The sequence below is a fragment of the Dicentrarchus labrax genome, unplaced genomic scaffold, assembly GCF_905237075.1.
Source record: "Dicentrarchus labrax unplaced genomic scaffold, dlabrax2021, whole genome shotgun sequence".
Classification (NCBI taxonomy): domain Eukaryota; kingdom Metazoa; phylum Chordata; class Actinopteri; family Moronidae; genus Dicentrarchus; species Dicentrarchus labrax.
In genome coordinates this window covers 24,705,205-24,730,381 of record NW_026136721.1, presented here as the reverse complement: position 1 = coordinate 24,730,381, position 25,177 = coordinate 24,705,205, and the positions used below count along the sequence as shown (strand labels likewise).

The following is a 25,177-nucleotide window of genomic DNA, read 5'->3' as shown; positions in this document are numbered from 1 at the left end:
AACTGCAGTAATACTTTCTAAAGTTCACTCTACATACATGTTACCTGATTCATTTAGTGTAAATAAATAAATATTTTCCTCTGATAGAAAAAACAAATCTCACAAAATACTCAAACAAAACTCCAGTAGGGCAACGAAATTGTTCTATATACAGTAAATATGTGTGAGTAAATGTAGCCAATGTCAACCGCTGACTCGTAAATAATAATCGTAATCGTACAGACAATATACATGCTCCACTAAATTCCTGGCAAACTCCAGAAAATCCTGTTCTCTTGTAAAACCATCACATGTCATAACTTGCTCACAAGAGGAGGCACAGAGCAATAGTCATTCTTCACTTAATGTCACCCACATACACTGCTCAAATGCCAAAGAGCCAATCTTTCATGCAGATTGGTGTTTCCAAATTAGCTTTTTATCATGTTTCATGACATCTAGAAAGGTAAAAATGCAGATATTGCTTTTGTGGTTGATTGATGTGGTTTCTGTCATAGCTATCTTAAAAAAATAAATAAAAAAAGTTCACTGAACTGGGTTTTGATCAACTATGGAAGTTAAAAAATTTAAAAGTGGGGTAATTTTGGGCAAAATCACCACAAGAATTATTTTAATTAAGCATGATAAATGATAGTTTATGACAACTATGGCCCAGTTAAATATTCTTTAAACGCATCACTTGTTTTTATAAACAAAGAATATCTTGAAATAAAAGGAAATTGACAACTGATAAATATATTTCAACAAAATATAGGCTACAGTATGCAATCGAAAGCTCTGAAAATGCTAGTAAGTGGACCTTGGATTAAGACTTCTTTTATTATTATTATTATTATTATTATTATTATTGTTGTTGTTATTATTGTTATTTAAGTGACTGCTTCCAAGGTAATATTTTTGCTTAGGGTGACATTTACTGCAATTATCCATGTGGTTTATACGCCCTCTAGTGCCGGCTCAGTTTATTTGTCGCACCCTTTCAAGAACTACACTACCCAGAATTCCTTGTGACTTGAAGCAGCCTACTATTACGCCTGAAATCATTTTAATGCCAGTATCTATCTCATGAATTATATCCACAGCTCACAAACAAACATCGGCAGTCAAATATATGCAAATACGTAAAGCCCATAGTTCAACACTAAACGAGAAAAAGGTTTTCAAGCTAATTTAAATATCCATTTATTCATGGGGATATTTGTAGTCAGCTAAAATCCGCGCGTAAGGTCCTCATACTCCGGTGTCATTGGTGAATGACCGAAGATGTCTCACAGCAGGTTGTTTGCCAGGCTGCTTTGTAAGTATTTTCCTAAATTAGGCTTTTAATCTCTTAAATTGTTTGACAGTATAGCTACTGTAACAGACATACACCCATTGGCTCTGTGCTGTACATTAGCTGAGCTTCGCAGGCTCACACAGGCTTGTACTCACTAGCAAAGCTCCCCTTGGTTGCCTGGGTAGCTTTCTGGCTAGTTAGCCACATTAGCCTGCCAACCGTATTTGTTGTTATAGCTCAATGACAGTTAGCCATCGAGCTAACTAGCCTGCTTTTCGCTAACGTCCAGCTGGAATCTGGCTTTAACCCCCCTGTCAGCCTGCTCCCAGGCCAGAGCAAGTGTCAGACTTTGACCTTGTGTGTCCTCTCGACTGAATTTATCCATGTGTCCATTCAGTCTACTCCAATAGTTTTAAACGAGTAGATCATGTTTTGTTTTCACTCAGCAGTGGAACAGCTATTTTAGCTGTGAGGTCAATGTGTCTGCAGCCTGCATGCTTGCAGCTCTGAGCATTTTACAGAGCTGGCATCTACGTTTGCTGTAGGCTAAGCATTGACAAGACTACAATTGGACAACTGAACTTTGTTCAGGGACATTGATAAGTTGTCTCTGAGGCACTGACAGAAGACCAAAGTTCAGTCAGTCAGGGTGATCACTGGGGGTTTACTTTAGCCTCGTCAGGAGTTTCTGTTTTGATGTAAAACTAAAAGATTTATTTTATCTTTGAATGAAGTCAAGTCTTCTGAAACAAGTTACCGCACAGGCACTGGTTGTCAACTGTAGTTCTCCTATTTACCTTTTTATTTTGTTACTAGCAGGAAGCTTTTGTTTGATTGTGTTTTTTTTTGGACACCTTCTTTAATAAATTATATTAATTAGCTTAAGGTTTTAGACCATCTGTGTGTTAGACTAGTGCATTCAGTGGAGTGGCATTCAGTGTCTCCTTTGATTCATGGAGGTCAAGTATTGTTTAATAAGGCTGCTGGCTACTTTGTTATTATTATTTGTTAATAAAGTAGTTTGAAAATGTCAGAAAGTAGTGAGTGAAAAAATGCCACCCCTGACATTTTAAAAACTGGAGCCGGCAAATGTTTCATCTTTTTGCATAGGAAGTTTGATTCATTTTTGGTCTAATTTTTCAGCACTTAATATGTAATTTTATTTGTTAATTTTTTATGTTCAAGTCCTTAAGATGGTGATTGCAGCTTTATACAATTGTGCTGTAAATATACTTTGAACTGTGTGCTAGCTCAAGTAAAAATAGTAATTGGCCATTTTTGTGCAGTTATTGTCTCCGATTGTATGTGAAAAAGAAAACGTGCACACACATAAAACAGAATCTCTCCCTGGAAAAGTGATAAGAAGAACTGCAGCTATGATTTAATATCTATGGCCCTACTGAAGTTCAGTTGAAACTGCCCTCATGCAACCACTATTACTATGTCTGTGGTAACATATAGTGAGTTTGTGCATTGTGCAGCATGTTGCTAGTTTTAAGCTGTGTGGTTATTATTGTAACACCTCACAGTAGATGTAACGCTTAACAGAGCCTCCTCACTTGACCTGAATGTGTCTTGTTACTTACTACTGTATGTCTAATTGTGGGTTTTGGAAACAGCCGCCTGCAGCTGCTGGAAAGAGAGTTGATTAGAGCTGTGGGACAGAACTGGACCACACAGTAAACATGGGCTGAAAGAGCAAAAACACTGAGCTAAAAGATCCTAAAAATTGCAAAGCTGGGTGACAGTTCTCTCTGTGTTTGTCCTCACAACTCTGTCATTTAATTCGATTAATACAGCTTTTAAGAATGTTTAATTTCAGCTCACTGTATACAAAATGAGCGGGTTGTATACTTTTTTTTTGTTGTTTTTTTTAAACTGATATCATTATCATACTCACAGTTTGGTCAAATATACTACAACACTTCCACAGTCCGTTTAATTGGAAATAATTTGTACTCCATTGTTACATTTCCTTAAGTACTTGCCATTACAACTGCTCCATAGCATTAGCCATCATCTTTAATTAAAGATATTTATAGTATCTCATATCTTAGAAAGCTAAGAACGTTTGTGGTCACAGGCGCAGAAAACGTCAGCTGTCAAGTCTGAATATGTTTAAATTGTTGCTCAGCAACAATAAAAGATGATTGTAGAAGTGTTTTTCTTGTCATGTCTTGTAAGAAAATTGTCAGTTTTACAATGCAAAGGTTTTTTACCTTAACCACTGCAATGTTCCACGTGCATGTCACAGTACAGTGAACAAGTGGATATGAAGGTTTGATCCTGTCAGGTTTTGATTATTTATTGACCTGGGTATTGTGTATATATCACCTAAAACCAGTCTGTGACGCCTCCCTTTCTGTCTCTCCATTCAGTGCAGCAGAGTGGAGTCAGGCACTGTTATACGGCATCAAGACAGAACCTCTACATCAACAAGAACACGAAGGTCATCTGCCAAGGTTTCACAGGGAAGCAGGTTTGTACTGACTACTTGTTACCATCAACACTTTTTTAAATGAATGCGTCACATCAGATTAGGTTGGTGTAATCTTGTTGTGAAGTACACACAATTCCTCCTCCTTTGTTTGTCTGAAGCCCTTCCGTGTGATCACCAGAGAGGATAAACTATAAAAGAGTATCAGTTTCATCACTTAATTGAGAATGTTTTCACAATTTGTTTCAACCTTGGTGTACCTCTGGTTCAGGCATTTACTCAATTACATAAATTATTTCAATTCAAGTTCATTTTTATTCATGTAGCCCAAAATCACATCTTAAACATAAAACATACAACATACAACACTGTCTATCCTTAGACTCTTATTTCAGATTAGAAAAACCTCCTCTGTTGCTTAAGGAAAAGCAACAATATCCTCCAGCACTACTTCACAACTGAAACATATTCCTGAGGGACTTTTATGTCCCTCTATCAGGGCAGACAGTCATGTAATGGGTGTCGTATACAGAGTAGACAGAAGTAGCATTTGTAGAATTACAATAGAGAAAATAGAATTACAGTACTATGTCAATTTAAGTAAAACATTATCAAGTATAAAATGAATAATTTCAGGAAAAGTGTTAAGAGTGAAGTCAAGTGAAGTTTGTGTTTATGATTTTTACCTTAAAGGCAATTGATTGGTTCCTGTTTTTATTTCAGATTTACAGAATTTCATTTTCACTTTGTCTTCATTTTCTTTCCCCATGACACCTGTTAGTCATTGTTTTAGTCAATAATAATAACTTTGTGTGGCAGATTGTTGATCCTTCCAGTTATTTTTCAAGAGCATGAAAAAGCTGAGGTGATTCACTTTGAATAGTGTCCAGTCAAGGAGAATAAAAATCTTGGCAAGTCTGTTCAACAAGCCAGAAACGTGGACTTTACAGATTTATATCCTCCCTCTGTCCTTACACACTTTCCATTTTTCATCCTCCATTTTCTCTTCAACATAATAAAAGGTTGTTAAATATAGTTCCAGTGAACACTCTGGGTAATTAGAAAAGGATGAGAAATGAAGCAAGTGCTATTGAGTGCACATTGTGGTGTCTTTCTGGCTTGATAAGCAAGTAATTTTTCAAATTTATTGTCCCAACATTTGCAATAATAATGACTGGCAAAAACGGCAAAGTTAGCAGGGTGAAAGAGTATATTACAATTTAGGGAAAAATGCTGATTCATAGCTTCTAATTCCTCTTAATAGGCTAGTTATAATTTTACATGAAGGTCATTTATTTGCACTTGTAGTTATGACCCTTGGCTACTTTATTTCAGCATCTTCAGTAATAATTAACTGACTGCAGACTGATAGGATTTGTTCAGCAGAAAATCAATTTACACTGCCTTGATACACTAATTTTCTGTGAAAGTACAACTGAGATTCACTCACAAGATTTATACTTCTTAAAATATGTTCTATTCCCTTTAGTGTTATTGCTGCTCTGTCTTGTTTTCACTTCAGATGGGTCCTGGTGGTGATATTTGTATCAGATACAGAAAACTATGAGCAGCAAGTAATAACAGAGATTACCAACATCAGTATTAACCTCTTAATGCCCAGTTTCCACCTTTCTCCACCTACTTAACTTTCAAGGTTTAAGGTAAAAATCATCTTATTCCACTCCCTCCTATTAAATATACATCATGTATATATTCTGTATTAGCTTGCTACAGCTCGTTATGCTTCAAACCCTCAACTGCATTTTAACAAAAAATATTCTAATGTACATTACAAAAGTCCTTAATACAGACAAAGCTACATCAGAGCCAGATGGGAGTCTTTATTTATTTTTTCAATTAAAATGGTTTTAATGTATTGTTTAGTTTAATTTTCAAATACTTTACATAAAGGTTTAGAATGGCTGAATGTAGACTTATGAATATGATACTTCATCAAATATATATAATTCTTTTTTTTTTTTTGCAGGTCAGAAAGGTTAAAATGTTTTATATGTCAACATGTTCAACTGTAAAATGTTTTCACTAGGTTGCAATTCTTTAAAAACACAATTTAAGTGATACTTATCAAAAATGTTTTTTTATATTATGGCTTTATCAAAGTATTGACTGATAGATCGTTTTAATGTTTTAAACCTCTCAATATTCGCGTCAGGTTTTATTGTTATAAAATAAAGAGAAATCTGTAAACTGCACTGCGTTCGTTCTGCATATTTCCAAGCATGGACACATTCAGTGTGTATAATGAATAGGGTAATACCAAATATTAGCAATCTCAGGATACTACGACTTCTTTACTGCCAAGCTAAATGTTTAAGGTCTAGAAACCAAAGAACTAAAAATGGACAATATGTGTTAGGAATGAAAATGAAATTATTAATATAATATGTGTACAGTTTTCTATGAGGATCTTCTTAGGTTTAAATGTTAAAAATTATGAATCAGATGTGTGTTGAAGCTAATTAATCGACTTCATGAATGTCAGGAGTAAAATCTTTCAGCCATGACAGGCTCCCTATAGCCAACGCTGGAGTGACGGAATGGGAAATATTTGTCAGTGTTGGAGGATATCCAAAAGCTACTTTTGATTTGTTTTTCAAATGTTCTGCAAGCAGATTAAATATAGCGTACATCATTATTTATCTGTCAAGAACATTTCGATTACTTTACCAGTAGCTGCATCCCTAGAAGTACCCAGCCTCACTTCTGTATCCATCCCTTTACTCAGCAGCACAGGTGATTAATCCTGGATGGCAGCATATTTCCTCCTTCCTCTCTGTCTGTAATGATATCTCAAGGTTGACGCTACAGAAGTGGCTGTACCCCACTTCATTACGCACTCATATACACACACTCATATAACACACTGACTCCTCTTTCCTTGTAGGGAACATTTCACAGCCAGCAGGCTCTCGACTATGGCTCCCAGTTAGTCGGAGGTGTTTCCCCCGGCAAGGGTGGTAAGACGCACCTTGGCCTGCCAGTCTTCAATTCTGTCAAGGAGGTATGTATGTCATCCGTCTGTGGTTGTCCCAATCTTTTGTAAATGTATTGAGAACAAACCTGAAATATGAGGTTTGGATCTGACAGATTTAACATCCTGTGAAGGAGTGCTGAAGCTTTGCAGATGATTTTTGAAGAAACATTAGGTGGCACTATTTCATAACTTTAGAATTTCCAATGTTTAATACACCGCCAATACCTTTTACTCCTCGCCTCAGGCAAAAGAGGGCACAGGGGCAGATGCCACTGTGATTTATGTACCTCCACCATTCGCGGCGGCGGCCATCATTGAGGCCATTGACGCAGAGATCCCTCTGGTGGTATGCATCACTGAGGGCATCCCCCAGCAGGACATGGTGAGAGTCAAACATAAGCTCCTGCGCCAGGGCACCACCCGCCTCATAGGCCCCAACTGCCCAGGAGTCATCAATGTAAGTTCTCTCACACACACACACACACACACATATATATATATATATATATATATATATATATACTGACTTTCTTTTCTTTTAGAGAGAGCAAGACATAGGACAAATTCTCTCTCAAGCATCCAGGCATAATTCTGATTGAATGTATTAATATTCTATTACCTTTTTTAAACCGTGAATTCAAGGCAACTAAAACCTTAAAGGAGTTACTTATACTGATGTTTTTTTTTTTTCTGTAATATTATTTTTAATAAAGTCCGTTTTGGGTTGAATATCCAATGTTTTCTGGATTTTGGTATGTAGCTAAATTTACATTTTGATAAAGAAAGCTTTAAGAAGTTATCTTTATTCATGGGGATTTGTGCTGTGAATATTCATTGAATTTGTTCTGGTTTAGTTAAAGTGAGCTTATGGCATAGAAAAAGCTAAATAATGAATGACTTTGTTCTGTAGAGGCAAATCTACTTCACTGCAATCTACAGTACAGACAGTTGGAATAACTAAATCTGACTGGGATCACTGAGACTACATCTTATCAAATATGGGTCTGTTCCCTGATGTCTATCAGTTTGGGGCTATTGACATCAAAAAAGTTGACAACCACTGGTTTATGTCATATTAAATGTTCTTTATTTCAATTCAATTTTGCAGCCTGGAGAATGCAAGATTGGGATCATGCCAGGCCACATTCACAAGAAAGGAAGAATCGGTGAGATTTCGTAATTTGCTACAATACACACGTTTTATTTCAGAATATTTGTCAATGACAGCTTATATGTGTGTGTCTATAGAGATTGAACTGCTGACCACCTGACAACAATCTTGTACTCATACTAGTACCTTTCTTCACAAATTAAACAGTTTTACAGCACTGTACTTAAATCCTAGATTGAGCTTCTGCTGTTGACAGCTTGATAAGCTGATAAGTGTGTGCTGCAGTTGACCAGTGAACCTTTACAGGAAGGCTGTTTTTATAGTAATTCAACTGCCATCATTCCCAAAGCACAGACAGAACAGCTGTTACAGTTGTACTGTGAGCGTGATCTCATTTGTTTTTGCTGTCATGATGAAATAATTCAGCCAAAGTAAGACAGAAAATGACAGCTGCATTTTATATCATCTTATCACCCCTTGACTGGAGAAAAATTACCATAATAAAATGTTTTATTATTGTTTCTTTTAGGCATTGTGTCTAGGTCGGGTACCCTGACATACGAAGCTGTGCACCAAACTACACAAGTCGGCCTGGGCCAGTCACTCTGTGTTGGTAAGCTACCAATGACTGTGCTAAATTAAATTTAAATTTAGCACACAGTAACAGAGTTACTGGTTTTGTATCCGGACAATATTAAAACAAGCAGCTAGCTGGGACTAAAAGAACAAAGTGATCCTGATAACAGTGTGTTGCTTTATGGGTCACTTGAAGACATTTTACATGCATTGCATTAAGCTTCAAGTCCAGACACTCAACAGCACATCCCTGCATTTAATTAGATCCTCAAAATGCTGCTATTTTTGCATGCTCCATCAACAATTAAGTTAGAGGAAATAAAAACTCACATAAAGATCTTTCTGAATTTGAGATCACTTTGCACTGAAACTCCTCAGATGTTGATGCGTTCCAGTGAATAACACAGACGCTATTGAGAAAGCACTTACCCGCTTTCTGATCATCGCTTAGACTATTCCTCTTGTGTGATTGAATAGACCGAACTGAAGTGGCTTGGATGCAAATGGAAACATTGCCTACTTTTCTCTTTGTCCTGCGAAAGTGCATTTCATCTCTGATCCATGACCAAGGAAATGTTCTTTTTTTAATGCAAAACCCTTAGGAATAAAACCTGTGGTTCTATAATCCTTACTTTGAAACAAAGAGGTTCAAAATGGAAATACCTTGTTTTGAAGTAATCTATGAATATCTTTAATAGGGCATGCCATTCATAATTAATTCATTTAGTAAAGGCTTTTTTAGCTGCCTCTCGTTTTACAATTTATGCTAATTTTTGATTACATTGAACTTTAATTTCCTGAAGTGGATTATGCTGTAGTTGTCAGTGTTACTACATGAAGGCCATACTGAGGAGTGTAGCTTATTTTGTTTTAAAACTTGGCAAATACATTCTGCAATTTCCAGGTGCAGATGTGGCACCATTATCTGCCCATCCTGTTATTAACTTTTCTTCCGCAACAATTTTCACATCTTTTTGTATTATAATTTACAGATTTCTGCTGTGGTTTAGCAACACATGCACAGGCTTAATAGCACAACCTGAAGCTGAGACATTATATGTGATAGTGGTTTCTGATTGTCTTCGAATCTCACTTATTCATTGATAGATCTTTTATTGCTCCTTGTTGTCATTCTCAGTGAAATGATCAATTGAGAGCCCCTACATGGCTGTTGTCTGTTCTCTTGATGCAGCTATACATGCTGGAAATATCAGCTGTTTAAATTTTACACACACCATTTTGACACGTTGTAATGTTACCATTATACCCACGTCTATTACCTCTTGGCAACACGGCAAATATTAAATTTACTATTTTACAAAAACAAATTCCTTTAGCCAACTTATCTGCCATGAAAATCTATATTAAAGGGCTGGTTGGACACCCGAATTAACTGAAAAACAACTTGGCTTCATTATTATTTAGACATTTTAATTATGGAGTGTCCTCTAGCCAGACTTCATAAAGCCAGTGCTGCAGCAGTATTAAATATTGTAGAGTTCATTAAGAGGGTTTATTGGTGGCTCAGCTAGCGACTTCTTAAGTCTGAGTGTGACCTACGGGCTACAGCAAATTACAGTTAATACAATATTTAAAATCGCTGTCATCTTTGTTGCTGGTAATGTGGTTCTCTTTGATTATTATTCATGCTTTTTTTTTTTTTCTCTGTTGCCAAGTTTTTTTTTTTTAATGATATGAATATGAATCTAGGTGACGTTTTGTCTGTGAAGATTTGTCTTGTAGAGGTTTGCTCATGATTTTATAGATCCTGGTGTCGGTTTCTTTGGAAATTATATTTAAAAATGCTTATTGTGATTTGGAAAAGCTTCATAAGTCATGTTCCGTGGATATGAAAGGAAAGTCATAATTATACTACCCTGCAGAGATAATGGTGGATTGGGACAGTTATACCATTAAACAAAATTTGAAGTGACTTTGAATTAAAATTATAAAAAATTGTTTCCAATGACCTCAGTCCAGTTTAATATTATTTCTGGAAAAAAAGTTGCTCATCTATAATGGCTTTGTAAAGCAATCCAACCCCTTCACTTTTTGCACACTTTATTGTGTTAGAGATTTATTTTAAAGCAGCTACAATCAGTGTTTTTATATTAACATGGATTCACATGACTACTTGTAAAAGGAGTCACTTGTAGTGATAAACCCACAGAGAATTATCACCATATTCTGCAGTTCCCCTCTGTGTTTTAGCAGCTTTCAGCTCATTATTAAGGTCCTGTGCCCTGCAGCTTCACTGTATTCATTCACTTTCACCACTCTCATAGTCGATTGTAGTTGCTGTTACACAGCAAAAAAAGCTCTGAAAAGCCAACTATACAAACCCAGTCAGCACCAAACAGCAGACAGACTAGCTGGTGAACATAGTGGAGCTTTTAGTGGCTTTCTCTCAGGAAGTGGTGGAGACCAAAACACAGAGCTAAAAGGGGGAGAAAATGTTGGACTTTCATTGCCCAGGTTGCTAGAAACACAACTCAAAATGAAGGATATTGTTGCTCCATATCTGTTTGATGTGTAAATAGGTAAGAGTTACCTAATAAGTTCACCATATTAACTTGAAAGGGGATAATATATCAATGTTTGCAGCTTGTTTTCACAGCTCTTTCTCAAAAAAAAAGGGGGAAGTAAAAGGAATAAAAGTTGAGCTATGGAACACTTAAAATCAATCCAGTATAATGTTATGTTCTTGCAGTCAAATGATTCAGGCAGTGCAGAATGGTTTTGGGCAACCCCAGTGAACAACTACGAAAAAACTTACTGTTGTGATCAGTCAGGCATACAGCTGTTTCTTATTCCTCTCAACAGCCATGTGATCCTCAAATATTCACAGGAATTATCCTTTGAGAGTCTTGAGTATACAACTAGTGTTTGCTTTGTTTCCTGCAAGGTATTGGCGGGGATCCATTCAATGGTACAAACTTCATAGACTGTCTGGAGGTGTTCCTGCAGGATCCCAAAACAGAGGGCATCATCCTCATTGGAGAGATCGGAGGCAATGCTGAGGAGAATGCAGCAGAGTACCTCAAACAGCACAACTCTGTAAGGAAATAACACTGAACACCTATTATTTTACTTCACTCTCCTTGTAATACCTCTGCTGCAGTGCTTCACCTCTGCAGATATATCTGTTCGTATAAAAAATTCATCCTCTTCTGAATTAGCTCTTAGTCATGCCCTTTCAAATCTATCAGCTGTAGTGAACACTGGAAACCATTATAAGTCTAGAACAAAGTGGAACTGTATGAAAGTGTCCTTTTTTTTTGGTTGCAGCCTCAGGCTTCCTCTCTTAGTTTTCTGTCTGTATGATAAAGACAAAGACTGGCAGATGGGATGAAGGAATGATTCACAGGGCATGTTCTAGAAATCTGCCGTGATGATGAGCAGTGAACCTTTTGTGATGCCCACATGTGATAAAGAGCAGTGGGGTGATGATTGGCTTATGTGACCAAGTGGCTGAGAACTTGTAATTGACATTTTTAACTTCAACAGACCTGTACTTGGCATTTTGCTCCTTGCAGACAACTTCTAATCTGTTAATTTTTCTGTGTGTGTGTGTGTGTGTGTGTGAGAGAGAGAGAGAGAGAGAGAGAGTGTGAGAGTGTGTGAGAGTGTGTGAGAGAGTGCTTATGGTGCTCTTGAGCTGAGAAATAGACTTGATTTGCCCTCGGCTGCTCTAATGCATGCAAATCTCCCGTGGCGTCTCAGGAGAATAACTTCTCTCACTCAACAAATAAAGTACAAACACCATCTCCCCCACCCACCCAATCACCCAGAGTGTTGACAGCAAGGGACAGTTCAAATGAAACACATGCATGAAAAAGCCCAGCAGAGCGTGGGAGTAAGCTGCAGATATTCTGTCGAAAATCAGTTGTGTGGAACATTGTACGTAAAATGGTGTATTTGAAACTTATTTTTAATAGTAGAGAAGAGCACAAAGAAGTCTGGAGACGTTGTTTTTACTTTGGAGCAAACTTCTCTTTACTTGATTTGAATACATTTGAATTCACGTCACCGATACACTAACCTAGGGCAGCTCCCATATGTGAATTTTGCATTAATGTGAAGCACAGACTTGCTGGAAAGGAACAGTTAGTGAGCTGAGCCAAAATAAATAAATACTGCGAAACAGTGAAGACCTAAACGTTATTATAGATTATTTCTGCTCTTTGATGATCAATAAGATTTATTGAGTTTGTGAGCTTCTTTATGAGATTTTAGCACTTTGAACTATTATAAAGATAAAACCTTTCTATATTATTATATGTTGCCTGTGATATGAATTTGTAAACTTGTACTAGCAAGAGAAAGCTGTCAGCATGTTGCTTACTCATGCTTGATGGAAAACTTTACTTTTAGAGGACAAATGTAGAAAGACAAAATGTGGGCTGTTGTAATAACAAATTCTGTTTGGGTTTTTGGCCAATATTATTGTTATTAATAACTACACTCTGAACTTGGTCATCTTTCATGTGCTAGGGTCATTTAAGCCCCTGAAAACATGGTTTGAAAGTGTTTTGTAAATGATTCAGGACTAAATACAACTACATTGCCAACCACACCTCAGATTTGTCGAGAAGTTTTTAAATGGGTGCCCACCATTTCCACCAATCGGAGGGACAATCAACCAGTCAGAGCTTTGTGGGTGGATTTTAATTCAACATATTTTTTGATCTTCATAAACAAACTAGAAACAAACAGCTTCCATGTCTACTGAAAATGGTGCGATGGATACATCACTCACTATTGATTGGTTAGGGCAAACCCAAAAGAAGCTCCCTTACAAACAAGAAATAAACTACTGGGAACATAAAGTCTGAAATTCACTCTTATTATTATTATTATTATTATTATTATTATTATTATTATTATATTAGTGCAGCACGTGGCATCACCTTTTTCTAACTGAGTTCACCACTTCTGACCAACGAGAAGAGCACAGACACTACAGCAAAGACAAAATGTGAAATAAACTTAACTTTAGCAGAAAACTGTCTTCATGTATGACGCCATCACTCATAGGAAGAAGTTAATGAGAAAATAGGACTTTTTTTTTTTTTTTTTTTTTTTTTAAGACGCAGCATTTCACATTAACTTGACAAATTCTGCCACACTGGACACATTAAGTACAGACTGCTCAGTGAAATTAAAGGTCCAGTGTCATGATTGATTTATGTTATGCAACATTAAATATATTGAACTCCTGTTTGAGAAACCCACATTATACCAAAAGGTGAAGAAGTATTGATTTCACAATCCATCAGTGTTACACTTGAGTTACTGCAGACTGTTTATCTACTGACGGCTTAATTCTGTAAAATTCAAGAAAACAACCTTATACTTCCCGCTCGGTTCTGCTGTCAGATTTTATGATGCAGGGCATATTTCAAGGTTCAGTCTTCATCAGTGGCTGCCAACATAATATGGTCTTAAAAGTCACCTGTATCAAAGGTCTGCCTATCATCGCCTGAGTTTCACAGGCTTTCTGAAGTCAGAAATAGGTTTTACACAAAATAACCGTATTACAATTTGCTTCATGCATATCAAGTAGGTCAGAGTATTTGGCACCTAAGCTACCGTAGAGTTTTACTGATGTTTTTTTTTTTTTTTATTTCAGCCAAGCTTGTCTCCACTGAGCTAAGCTAAACCCCTTGTAATTCTCTGGAAACAACACTGAAAACAAATGCAGTTTGTAGTCTGGAGATTGAGGTTTGAAAAGTGTTGGTGAGCTCCATGTAAATGTGCACGTTCCAGTTTTATTCATGCCCAGCTGTCATGTTTATAGGGGCATATAGGTGTCTAACTTTGTCTTTTCAAGCTTGAAGAATACAGTTCTTCACCTTGGAGTGTTTTGTGTTCATAAAACAAAGCCCCCCCTTCAGTCAGGTTGGAATACAGAGGTGGGGGAACTACCTTTCTGGTTTCATAATTAAGGTAATATATCTGCACTGCAACAGTGGAAGACAAAAGACGGGTAAAGTGAATGATAGTATGACTCCCCTCCCTGTATGCATTGTTAGCACTTAGTATCCAGGGAGCCAGGGATTAATAGAGTAATTAAACCCCTTTCGTTTGAGGTAGATTTAAGACTTGATTCACATGAGGGTTGTTTGTTTATTCACAACGTGATTTGACTTCTGAGTACTGAGTGGGGTTTGGTGCTAATTTGTTTTGTGCTAACATTTTTTCAACGCATAGAACAGATGCTTCTAACATATTTAGGGCACTTAAAAGTAACATTCCCTCTCTCTTCATTTCCTTACTAACCGTGCAAGTGTTAATGTCTCATTAGCGGTGCGTTTCTAGCCAAGGTCCTCAGCATTGCCCTGGCTGATATACGTCCTGCTAGTCTTAATTATTGAAAGTCATCTCCAGTTTATATTAGTGACTGCCATCTTGTTCCTGCCAGTATCAGGTCCAAGTTTGGAGCTGAAACGGCAGGAGAAGTGGGTGTCTTTGAAGGACTTCGCTGTATTGCTTTGGCTGTTGAACGTGTCACATTCACTCCCTGCAAGCAGTTTGCCAGATGAGCCACAGCCATTGTTGAAAGCCCATGACTAAGTTTGTGTATGTGTGTGTCTGTGCACAAAGCCATCCTCTACAATTATGTTGTTATTCCTAAGTATGAAATATTAGCTGCTGTACGTGAGCACACACACACACACACACACACACACACACACACACACTGTGTCCCTCTTGCTGGTTATGATGTTATTGCTGAAGATGAAATATTAGCTCTCTTCACCTTGGAAATGATCTTAACTGTTGAATGTAACATCCATCAATGAGCAAGCAGCATAGACAGGCGCTGAGCTAATCAGTGCCTGCATGACTAATTACCATCGCAGAAATGAGATGATATGAAATGGCAGGAGCCTGAGCCCCTATCTGGTCATACACCAACCCATGCAATTAAATGACTTGATTGACCCTTTGTTTTAATAATGCAGGCTGAGACGGAGATGGCTGGTTAGACAAGCCTGTTACCATGGGGGCTCTGTAATGGGGGGACATGGGGTGTTTCATTTCTAATGAATGAATAAAATGCAGGTGCAGAAAACTAATTCTCTCTATTTTAGAGCCCCCTCCTTTGTTTTTTCTCCCTTCCTTCCTGCTTCCTATCTACTTTGTTGCTTTGCCAACTGTACTCGCATCCTCACACTTTCCCTTGAGCTTATTCTCCCTTTTTTTTGGTCCATTTTCACCTCATGTTACACTCATATTTTTCTTTCTCTCCCACGTCTTCCTCCAGGGGGCTAATTCAAAGCCTGTGGTGTCCTTCATCGCGGGGCTAACTGCTCCTCCTGGCCGTAGGATGGGCCACGCCGGTGCCATCATAGCTGGTGGAAAGGGTGGCGCCAAAGAGAAGATTGCAGCCCTCCAGTCAGCTGGAGTTGTAGTCAGTATGTCCCCTGCCCAGCTGGGCAGCACTATTTTCAAGGTGAGTCTATTCTTCCAGCGCAACATAATAATAATAATATAGCACTTTGAGAGGGGCAATTCTGGCTAATGAGTACATTCACTTTTGATACTTCAGGCAAGTTTTGCTGATAATGTTAACATACTTTAGCTTAAGGAAGATGACGAATACAGGTCTTTTACTTGTAATGGATTCTTTATGTTCTACTAATGTTAAAGATGTGAGTACCACTTGATGACAATTTTATTACATTGGACCTAGTAACATTTCCATTACATTTCCTTCCCCTTATAATCTTGTTATATCTGTATAAAATCTTAACAAATCTTTAGGCGTTCATCAGTTAACATTACAGTATTACAGATAGGTAGTCAGCTATGTTACATGTCTGAAAAGGGCTTTCACTTACAAATTATGTCATATTTAGTGTTTTGCATTCTCACCATTACATACGCACACTTTATAAATGCTCAATCACATAGCAACATTCTCCAAATAATGTTTTACTCACTATTAAAACATAATCCTGAATATATTAGACTCAGATGTTCCCTTTCCCATCCATCAATCTCATCTTACCTCTTTCTGACTTGCATATATTTTCTTTAAACTGACTTCAGTCTTCATCTTCAGTTTCTGTCCTATTTGTTGTTGCTGCCAAATTGAAATGTAGCACAATGTTGGCTTGAGATGAGAAATATAAAAGCATACATTTCAGAACTTAATAACAAAATGGCCAAATCTAAATTTCTGTGTTCCATTGTTTTATTCAGAACTGCTGAAATTGATACAAATAGCTTATAACAAATAAACTAAACAAATACTAAGGTTACATTTTCATTATACAGATGAATAAACAAGCTAATTAGGGCTGACATTCAGACATATCTAATTAGGAGTTAGTATAATATTGTAACACAACACTGTAAAAAATGCTTCTCTTTTTGCTTCAGAACAAAATATCTGGTGATGCTGGTCAATTGTATCCATCTTTCATCACTGAGCACTTACAAGGGTTACACAAATAGCAGGAGTAGCAAGTTGAGATTGAACTTTTAATATGCCGTAAAGAAAGGCAGAAGACAAGGGCAGAAATTAATAAACGCCTGTTGACAGTGGCTGAGTTGGAGCCACTGCCCCTTTATTTCAATTTATCTCTAGGGAAGCACTGTTAACAAGATGTATAAAAAGTGAAAGCATGTATTACACCCATTCATCATCTTATACTTTCATTACCACTGCTGGCACTACTACACACGGATATGGATTTACACCTTTTTTTTCCCTCCTAAAGTTTAATACATAATCATTGTGTGTAATGATGAAAAACGTGCAATGTGGTTGCTCATTTTGCTGCACATCGTGTTCATACATCTCTGTTAATTTCATTGACCACCCTAATCGAAGTAATAACACGTAAGAGAAGCAAGTAGACATAATGTTTTGGGCGTGGGCAAAAACAGTGACGACCGACAGTCTCAGCTGCTCTTGGTTGGCGGATAGCATCTCCATGTTCCTCGACACGAGTGGTAAAAACCTGTTTCTGCAAAAGTGGGTACATGCGTCATCTTATTCAATTAGAGGTTTATAAATTATACATACAGCTGCCTTGAATGGTTTTTGGTAAAAACATTATAAGCTTATAACACAATTACCTTCTTCTCCATTTTACATTTGTTCACGTTCCAAGTGGCTGTTTGCTGTGTTTATCCTTAATAACTCACAACAAGTGGAAGCATCATTAAGTGTATATTTAAAATTAAAAAGACTAGTGTTGTATTTTGAAGAGTAAATGTCAAATGGCGGACAGTAATAATGCTCTTGTCTCAGAGCGGTACATCATTGAATTGAACAAATACTGCTGAAGATTCTTTTGTCCTCAAGGTTACATAAGCACATCCTCGCTTGCTATTCATCATAATAATAATTACAGATACACACTGCCAACTGCGGTTTTAATGTAAACAGGAGGCAGCACACTGGTGTTGCTGTTTAAATTATATTACAAATAAATCACATGTTCACTTCAAGCTATTTGACAATTAGGTGAAAGTAAAGTATAGAAGCCCAAATTATATTTTTTTGCCTCAGATCTTGTTTTGTGTTGTCTAATGCACACCTAGTAGGCATGTACATAGGAAAATGAAATTATTCAAGAAGAAGAAATAGTTGAATTCACACTTGCAGCACTGTGTTTATATGAAAGAACTTCCTGTAATGGACCTTAGGCCCAGCTAAATGCAAAAAAGTGTTTTTTATCAACAAGAAAAATACCACAATAAAGCAAATAAGGGGAAGGGGGGAGGAAGTTTCATGTCTCATATTTAAACCAAAAATATCTTCATAACCTTAAGAGGTTCAAAGGTTATTCTATGGATCTTGACATACACTGTATTGTTTCTCATTTTGTTCATCACAAATAAGCTTTTATCATTGTATAATGTTGTGTTGTCTCAGCTCCCATTTTGATTGGTTGTTAGTACTTAGTTCAATTCAAACTTTATTTCAGTCACAAGAGGGTCGATGGCAATAAAAATCACCTTTTGAGTCTGGATGAGCACTGAGAGCAGCAGGGAAAGTTAAAGCCTCTACATAGGTGTGCAGAAAGCTCTAAATAATTTTACATTGACAGAACACATACTAAACTTACGAAGCAACATATTGGCCTAAGCATATAGTTTCCAACACTGTCAATTAGGGGTGAGTATTGGCAAGAACCTCACGATACGATACATATCACGATACCATGGACACGATACGTATCACAATATTGCGATATAAATAGAGATGAAAACACAAGTACCTGTATATGTACATCAGATGATATTGATCAGAGGACAAATTGAGTCAAATCTATTTCATTCAAAACAGCCTCTCCATTTATTAATTTCCATGACATTCACTGAAAAAAATATTGAAAATAAAACGCGGTGTTACACACTGCAGTTGAAACCATAAAATTAAGTGCATTAAATTTCTTGTCACTGAAACTACTGAAATATCTCAAAGTAACCATTAATCTCTTTTCCCTGACCAACAAACTGAAATCATTGTAACCTGCAGTACGACTCACAGTGCAGCTGAAAACATAAAGGATAAAGTACGTTAATCCGTTTTGGCGGCTGCTTCTGTGCTATCTTGGCGTGGTGTCTTGCTAGGTGAACTCGCAAGTTCGTTGTGTTCCCACAATATTCACGGCAGCGAGACAAAGCTTACAAACGGCATTATCTTTATCCAACTTGTTGTTCTTACTATCTTTTTTTACCTCAAAGCCAAAGTGCTTCCAAACCTCGGCTTTAAACTGCGGAATCTAATACAGAAATACATGCGCCGCACAGCAGGCGCCATCTACTGGAGTGGAGGTACGGAAGTCGTACTGTATTCACAACGCGTCTAAACATGAATCATTATTCTAAAAAAAAAATCAATCTTTGGAGTTGACAAATCGATATTATATTGGGCGGCAAAGTATCGCGATATATTGCTGTATCGATATTTTTACCCAGCCCTACTGTCAATAAATATCTCAAATTAAATTAATCAGTGTGAAAATGCTCAAGGTATTTTATTTCTTTGCATGTCATGAGAAGAATATCGTTCAACATGAAGTTGTTTCATATTGTGAAGGTCCAAAACTAAAACTGTTTTTATTAATCTCTATGCCCACCTTTCATTCTAGTTTAGCTTCACTAAATATCATTAGTTTTTCAAATTCACAAGTATTTCTTACAGGTTCTTGTTAAGTTACAGTAATATTACAGTGAGTAATATTAAATATTTGACTAATTAAACAACAGTTAAAGTTACAGTTCAGAGGAAAGAAATTATTCATTTAGAGTTAACACTCACTTCACTTATACAAAGAAAAGGAAATATGCGTTGTTTTGCACAGTTTATACCCGACCAAACAAATAAAATCTTTAATTTGATGCAGAAAATGTAAGGGAAAATCAATTTAGTAGATTTTTGTCATACTTTGTAAACCACTGAGAAAAGCAAGGACAAAAACACAAATACAGGAATCTATCAAGTGAAATAACCATAACTGTTTTCTGTTCGTGCAGGACACACACATTACTCCCAGCAAGATATCTGTTGAGAAATGATGATTTCAGGGCCTTTAACAATTAAAACTGACATACAGTATGTAGAAACTAAATTAAATATGCAGTGCTTGCAGTGATATCCGAAGGAATTTTCAGTGCCACTGGTGCAAGGACGAGATATCAGAAAACTTATGTTTATCTGAGAAAGGACTTAATTCATATGCATGGTAGAATAATTATGACCTTTCACTTGTTTACAAAATATCTGGAACTCATAATCATAAACAGCAGATAGCATTATCCGATCCCGCTCAATATTCACGGTGAAGCCTGCATATATCGAGATGTGTGCAGGCAAACAGAAGCAAACCCATTTATTCTCAAGTTTGTGTTTGTGTAATAAATGCAAAACTGTAAAGTTTAAGGCAGCACACAGACCGTATTTACAGTGCCTCACTCCTCATACGCCTGGCCCCTAGGTGTGTCAAAGCTGTTGTCATTGCTAGCTTGTAAAAAAAATACGTTGCTTTTCTTTCATGTCATGTTTTCCAGCGCTCCCCTCAGTTTCAATCCAGATGTATTTTCACCTGTCCTTTTTGAGTGGCAACCTCTACTTTCTTCATTTTACTCCCACTCTTGCTCTTGTCAGACGTCTGAGTCTGTCTCACACAAAAAGTCTGTCCTTTTTTTTTTTACCCCTCTCTGTCACAAACAACTCCACTTTACCTATGATTCCTGTCTTGTACCCTAGAGTTACTGTCTGTTGCCTCCTTTTGCTTTGTCACTCTTTCCATCCATTACCCTTTTTTTTTCTTCCCCCGCCCATTTCCTCTACAGCGTTGTCCCTAATTACCGAACCCGCTGCCACTCCCTCTTTTACCCCACCTCACCTGAAAAGCAAAAATCTAGTGAGCGAGGCTGCATCTCTCCAATCTTACCCCTCCACCCCAATCTCTCCTCATTCATTTCTTCCTTCCCAGATAGTCGAGGGTAGAGAGGCTGAGGTTGCCTCTCAAAGCGTTTCAGAAACATGAACATATTTCCTCCTCAAGGTGGCAGTAGACCTTCAGGTATCCACAAGCCACAGAAGAATGGGCCAACATGTGAATGAGTACTTGTGTGTTCTGTAGACCTGATAAATGACATTTGCATTAAGTTACTTTCCCCCCGTGGAATGGAAAATTCTCGGGGAACGACACATTCTATCATCCCACCGTTTGTGTGTGTGATATTTTCCAAATTGAATATGTAAATAGCTACATCCTTTTTAATGGCTATCATAATGCTCTCTCATTTGTAGTCACATGGTTGGACTGTGCTGATAAACACAGCAGCTATAACCTCACATAAATCAGATTTTTGCAGATGTGTAGCCTCTATCAATCACAGGAAGTAAGCTGTTTTAATGTTGACAACTGGCACTTACTGACACGTACAGTGCTTCATGATTTGCACTCTCCAGGAAAAACAACAGGCTCTCCAAAGCTCCAACCGCCTCTGTTTCCCCGCCTCAACAGCAGATCTGATACACGGGATCAAAACAGAGCTGTGTGAATTCTGCATGAATAAATCATTCACTTCTGTCTATTTCACTTCATTTCACGTTGTGTCTTCTCTTCTTCTTCTCTGTTGTCCATATCTGTAGGAGTTCGAGAAGAGGAAGATGTTGTAAATTGTGCGAGAAGGCACCCGACTTTTTACCCCCTGACCCGAAATTGAGATGAACAGCCTGATTCTGGAGGTGGATATGCCCTACAGTATCTGTAAACCCTGATTATTTCATCCACGAAGCGTACATCCAGTGTTTATATTGTAATTTCTGCCATGAACTTGTACCTTGCACATAATGAAAGAATAAAACATAGTGTCTTAATGGTATCCTAATAACTCAATGTACACAATGTAAAAGCTTTATAGATCCTTTTTTTTTTTTTCTTCCTCCACCCAATGTCGGAGCTGAAGGAAGGATGCCATGGTAACCTTGGTGATCTGTTTCATTCTGTTATACTTCTGCTGTAATGCATATTCCATCACTTATTTTACTGGCTGTCCACCTGAATAAGAAATATTTCTCAAATCACTTCCCTGCTTTGTTGTTTCTATACTTTAACATGGCATCAAACTGATGTGGTCTTATTATTGGATGAGCTCGTCTGTCTCCACATTTCTGCCTTTTTTGAAGTGACATGAACGTAAACATATGTAAGAGAACTGACAGGGTTACAAATGGTTACGCATGTTGAATGGACATGATGTTTACAAGCACATCATGTGCCCGTTACATATTCTATGTGCAGAATGAATCACTTATAAACGATAAATAGACTAACCGATAAGTTGGTAAAATAAGCTGGTGAAATATATTATTTTTTGTTATTCATTTTGTGTATTTTATTAAGCCTCACAGCACAGCTAACCTTTTAGATAAAGTGTGGGTGTTGTTCTTAACACTTAGGTTTAGGTTTCGCATGTGGAGGATAAAACTAAAATGTGCAGTTACTGATATCTCAGGTTGTAAACAGCCTGTGTGAATATTCAGGACAAAGTTTCAGGTTAGCCTCTAATTGAGACAAACCTCCAAGTTCCACGTAAAAGCTATAGGTTATATTACCACCTCATTACTGCTTACAAGGTGAAATACGGCTGAGGGGAGGAAAATGAAAGGGGAAGACGGGGTTACAGTTGCTTTTGCTCTCACTGAATCTTTTTTAAATAAACACACAAGGAATAAAAGTGTGTAATGAAGCATATAATGCCCTACACTGGACATCTCTACAGCCTATTCTTATCTGCTCCACAGCAGTCGGCCAAGGCAGATTATTCTGTGTACACATTGTTAACAATTACTTTTTAATCTGCATTAGCGAATTAACATAATGACTGACAGTGTAACAGAAAGCTTATTTGTTAGAGGCTCAGAAGTTCCTTCTCTCACTGAAGTTGCCAAGCTGTATTCTGCTTTGTTTTGACTTGTGTAAGATGTAAAGCAGGCCAAAGTTTACCTTCTGGTGGTGTGCTGCTATGTGTTGTGACTTTATACAGCTTAAGTGCAGTGCAATTAATTGCAGATTCAAAAAGCGACTAACCACCGAACTTGAAACATTTTAAATGAAAAAACCTTTTCATTGGTTGGGGTTTTACACATTTTGACTAATTCAGTAATTTCATTTAACCACGAGCCACACAAAACAAGACATAGATTTCTAAGCAGAAGAAAATACATTAAAACTGTGAATTATGTTGATCAAATCATTGGCTCAGTAGGTGATACTTCACTAAGCTAAATTGAATAATGACAACAGTTCTGATAGTGTGATTTGCCAAAACTTTCTATAATATAGCCTTTTATGCTTGGAAGCATCCTACAGTATATGGTGAAAGGACAATACTAGAACTATGCAGTATCCCAATGCAATGCTTTATGACAGTATTCTCAAGAAAGAAAGTCATCATGAGTTCCAAATCCACTTGTTTTTGTGTGCATTGTACCACAATGCAATGCCAAAACATAATGGAGGAGCTACTGACATCTGCAAAACATCACACAAACAGTTTAATTGACAGTGACATTCCAGGGTTGCAGGGAAATTAATCACTATCGGTACGTACAAAATGGAAAACTTTGCCTTTGTCTTCTTTACTAACTGCAAATATATAATATATACTATATACAATAAGTATGTGTTATGACTTTGGCACACATGCCATGTGTATGTCTTATGGGATGGATGGCTTCCCAAGTTTATGACATGCTCAGTGGCGGACTGTTTGAGGGGCAAATAAAAGTCGGGATGCATTTATGGTGAAGTAGCTTAGTCAGGGTTAGGATTAGCACCCTAGATGGCACTTTATTGTGTTTTATCTACCGTAGGGGCATCCAAGAGTGGACTTTTGCTGAATTTTTTTAACATGGCCCCCCATGGCGCCCCAATTGCCCCATGACATGGTGTATCCATATTTATTTGCCTTTTCATGCTCCAAGTATGAAAAATCCAAGTTTCTCAAAAATAGTGACCTTAATAACGAACGTTGTTTACAAGTCGAAAATTGGTCATTATAGTACGTGGATTATGATATGAATATGGCAACAGGGCCAATGTTTGTACACAGAGTTATCAATGAAAGTTATTTTTGGGAGAAAAAATCTAATTACCACTTTTAACCTTTGACTTAGCAGCACGGATGACAAGTGTATTCAGTGTTAATGTGATCCTTTTCGCCAAAAGAACTGGAAAACTTGACGGTGTATTCTTAAGTCAAAAGAGTTAACTTTATTCATACCCAACTAACCCTAACCCACCCACAGACCTACACCAAAGGCCTCATTAACAAGAGGGTGCAGACTTCAGCCTATTCAACCGTCTGAGTTAAAGAAACAAGAATATTCCTCTGAGCAGGCGGCAGTCCTAATGAACTCAACAGGGTACTTTGCAAGTGCCCTTCCACACGCTGCAACACCTTCTGACTAATGTATGTGAGGAAAAGTTGAACAGTGCCAAAGTGCCCAGAATGTAAATCAGTCATTTAATTAAATGGTTTCTAATGAAGCCGACAAGATAAATCTTATGTTAAGAGGTAAGAGCATTTTTTTTTTCTTCTAAAATTTCCACTGTGTTCATGGATGAGTAGGAGCTAACATGCTGTGTGCGGCAGGTCATTAACATTGCCATTGAAATGTAACAATAGCACAGCCTGCCACCTGCCAATTAGGATTTTATGTTGCTGTATCAAAAGTTGTGCGATCTGGAAGCTGTACAGGTGCAGGTTAGATTTGTTGCCCCTCTTTGTAATTACCTCATTTGTTGGCAGCAGCCCCTCAATGAAGCCCTCATCCATTCAATGTCACATATCGCTCTTTTTAGCCTGAAAGTGGCAGCGATCATTGTCAGATTGTTTCATTGATACCATTGATCCTACCTGAGGCTGCGAGGTCTGGTTGGCACAATCTCCATTGGAGAGCAGCAGTAAGGATGAGAAATAAAACCAAGGGGCTTGACAGTAGCAATTTGCATGAGGCAGTATTGTTTTAATAGAACCGCTGACTTTAGATTGCTTTGGGAATTGAGGGCAAGGATGAGGACAGAGGAGCCGATGTATAGGGATCTTAGAACAGAGCCCCATTCTTTTTTCAAGTCAGCTGTGGATTTGTTTCTTCTTCAGACAGGAAAGGTTTTATTTGTCTGACTTATGATGATATAAAGACACAAGACAGTGTTTCATACAGAGAGTGAGCTGCTCCTTTTCCATAATTGATATCTTGATAAATGCATTCATATTGTTGGCATCTGTTCAATGATA

General features: G+C 37.4%; 1 protein-coding gene across 1 annotated transcript; it reads left to right on the top strand.

The window, feature by feature from the left end:
* The first annotated feature begins 1,170 nt into the window (after window positions 1-1,170).
* On the top strand, window positions 1,171-21,959 carry suclg1 (succinate-CoA ligase GDP/ADP-forming subunit alph). The gene is made up of 9 exons (XM_051385108.1): window positions 1,171-1,297; window positions 3,655-3,755; window positions 6,619-6,735; window positions 6,953-7,165; window positions 7,817-7,874; window positions 8,349-8,432; window positions 11,301-11,452; window positions 15,666-15,854; window positions 21,525-21,959. Exons 1-9 carry the CDS (start codon window positions 1,264-1,266, stop codon window positions 21,549-21,551), a joined length of 975 nt encoding a protein of 324 aa, XP_051241068.1. The 5' UTR covers window positions 1,171-1,263; the 3' UTR covers window positions 21,552-21,959.
* The last annotated feature ends 3,218 nt before the right edge of the window (window positions 21,960-25,177 follow it).

What these genes read in the sequence shown, in the direction of transcription:
- suclg1 (XM_051385108.1), top strand. Translation starts at nt 1,264, where the DNA reads ATGTCTCACAGCAGGTTGTTTGCCAGGCTGCTTT. An exon ending in AAGGTTTCACAGGGAAGCAG is followed by an intron (nt 3,756 to 6,618) that starts GTTTGTACTGAC and finishes CTTTCCTTGTAG; the next exon opens with GGAACATTTCACAGCCAGCA. An exon ending in TCTTCAATTCTGTCAAGGAG is followed by an intron (nt 6,736 to 6,952) that starts GTATGTATGTCA and finishes TCCTCGCCTCAG; the next exon opens with GCAAAAGAGGGCACAGGGGC.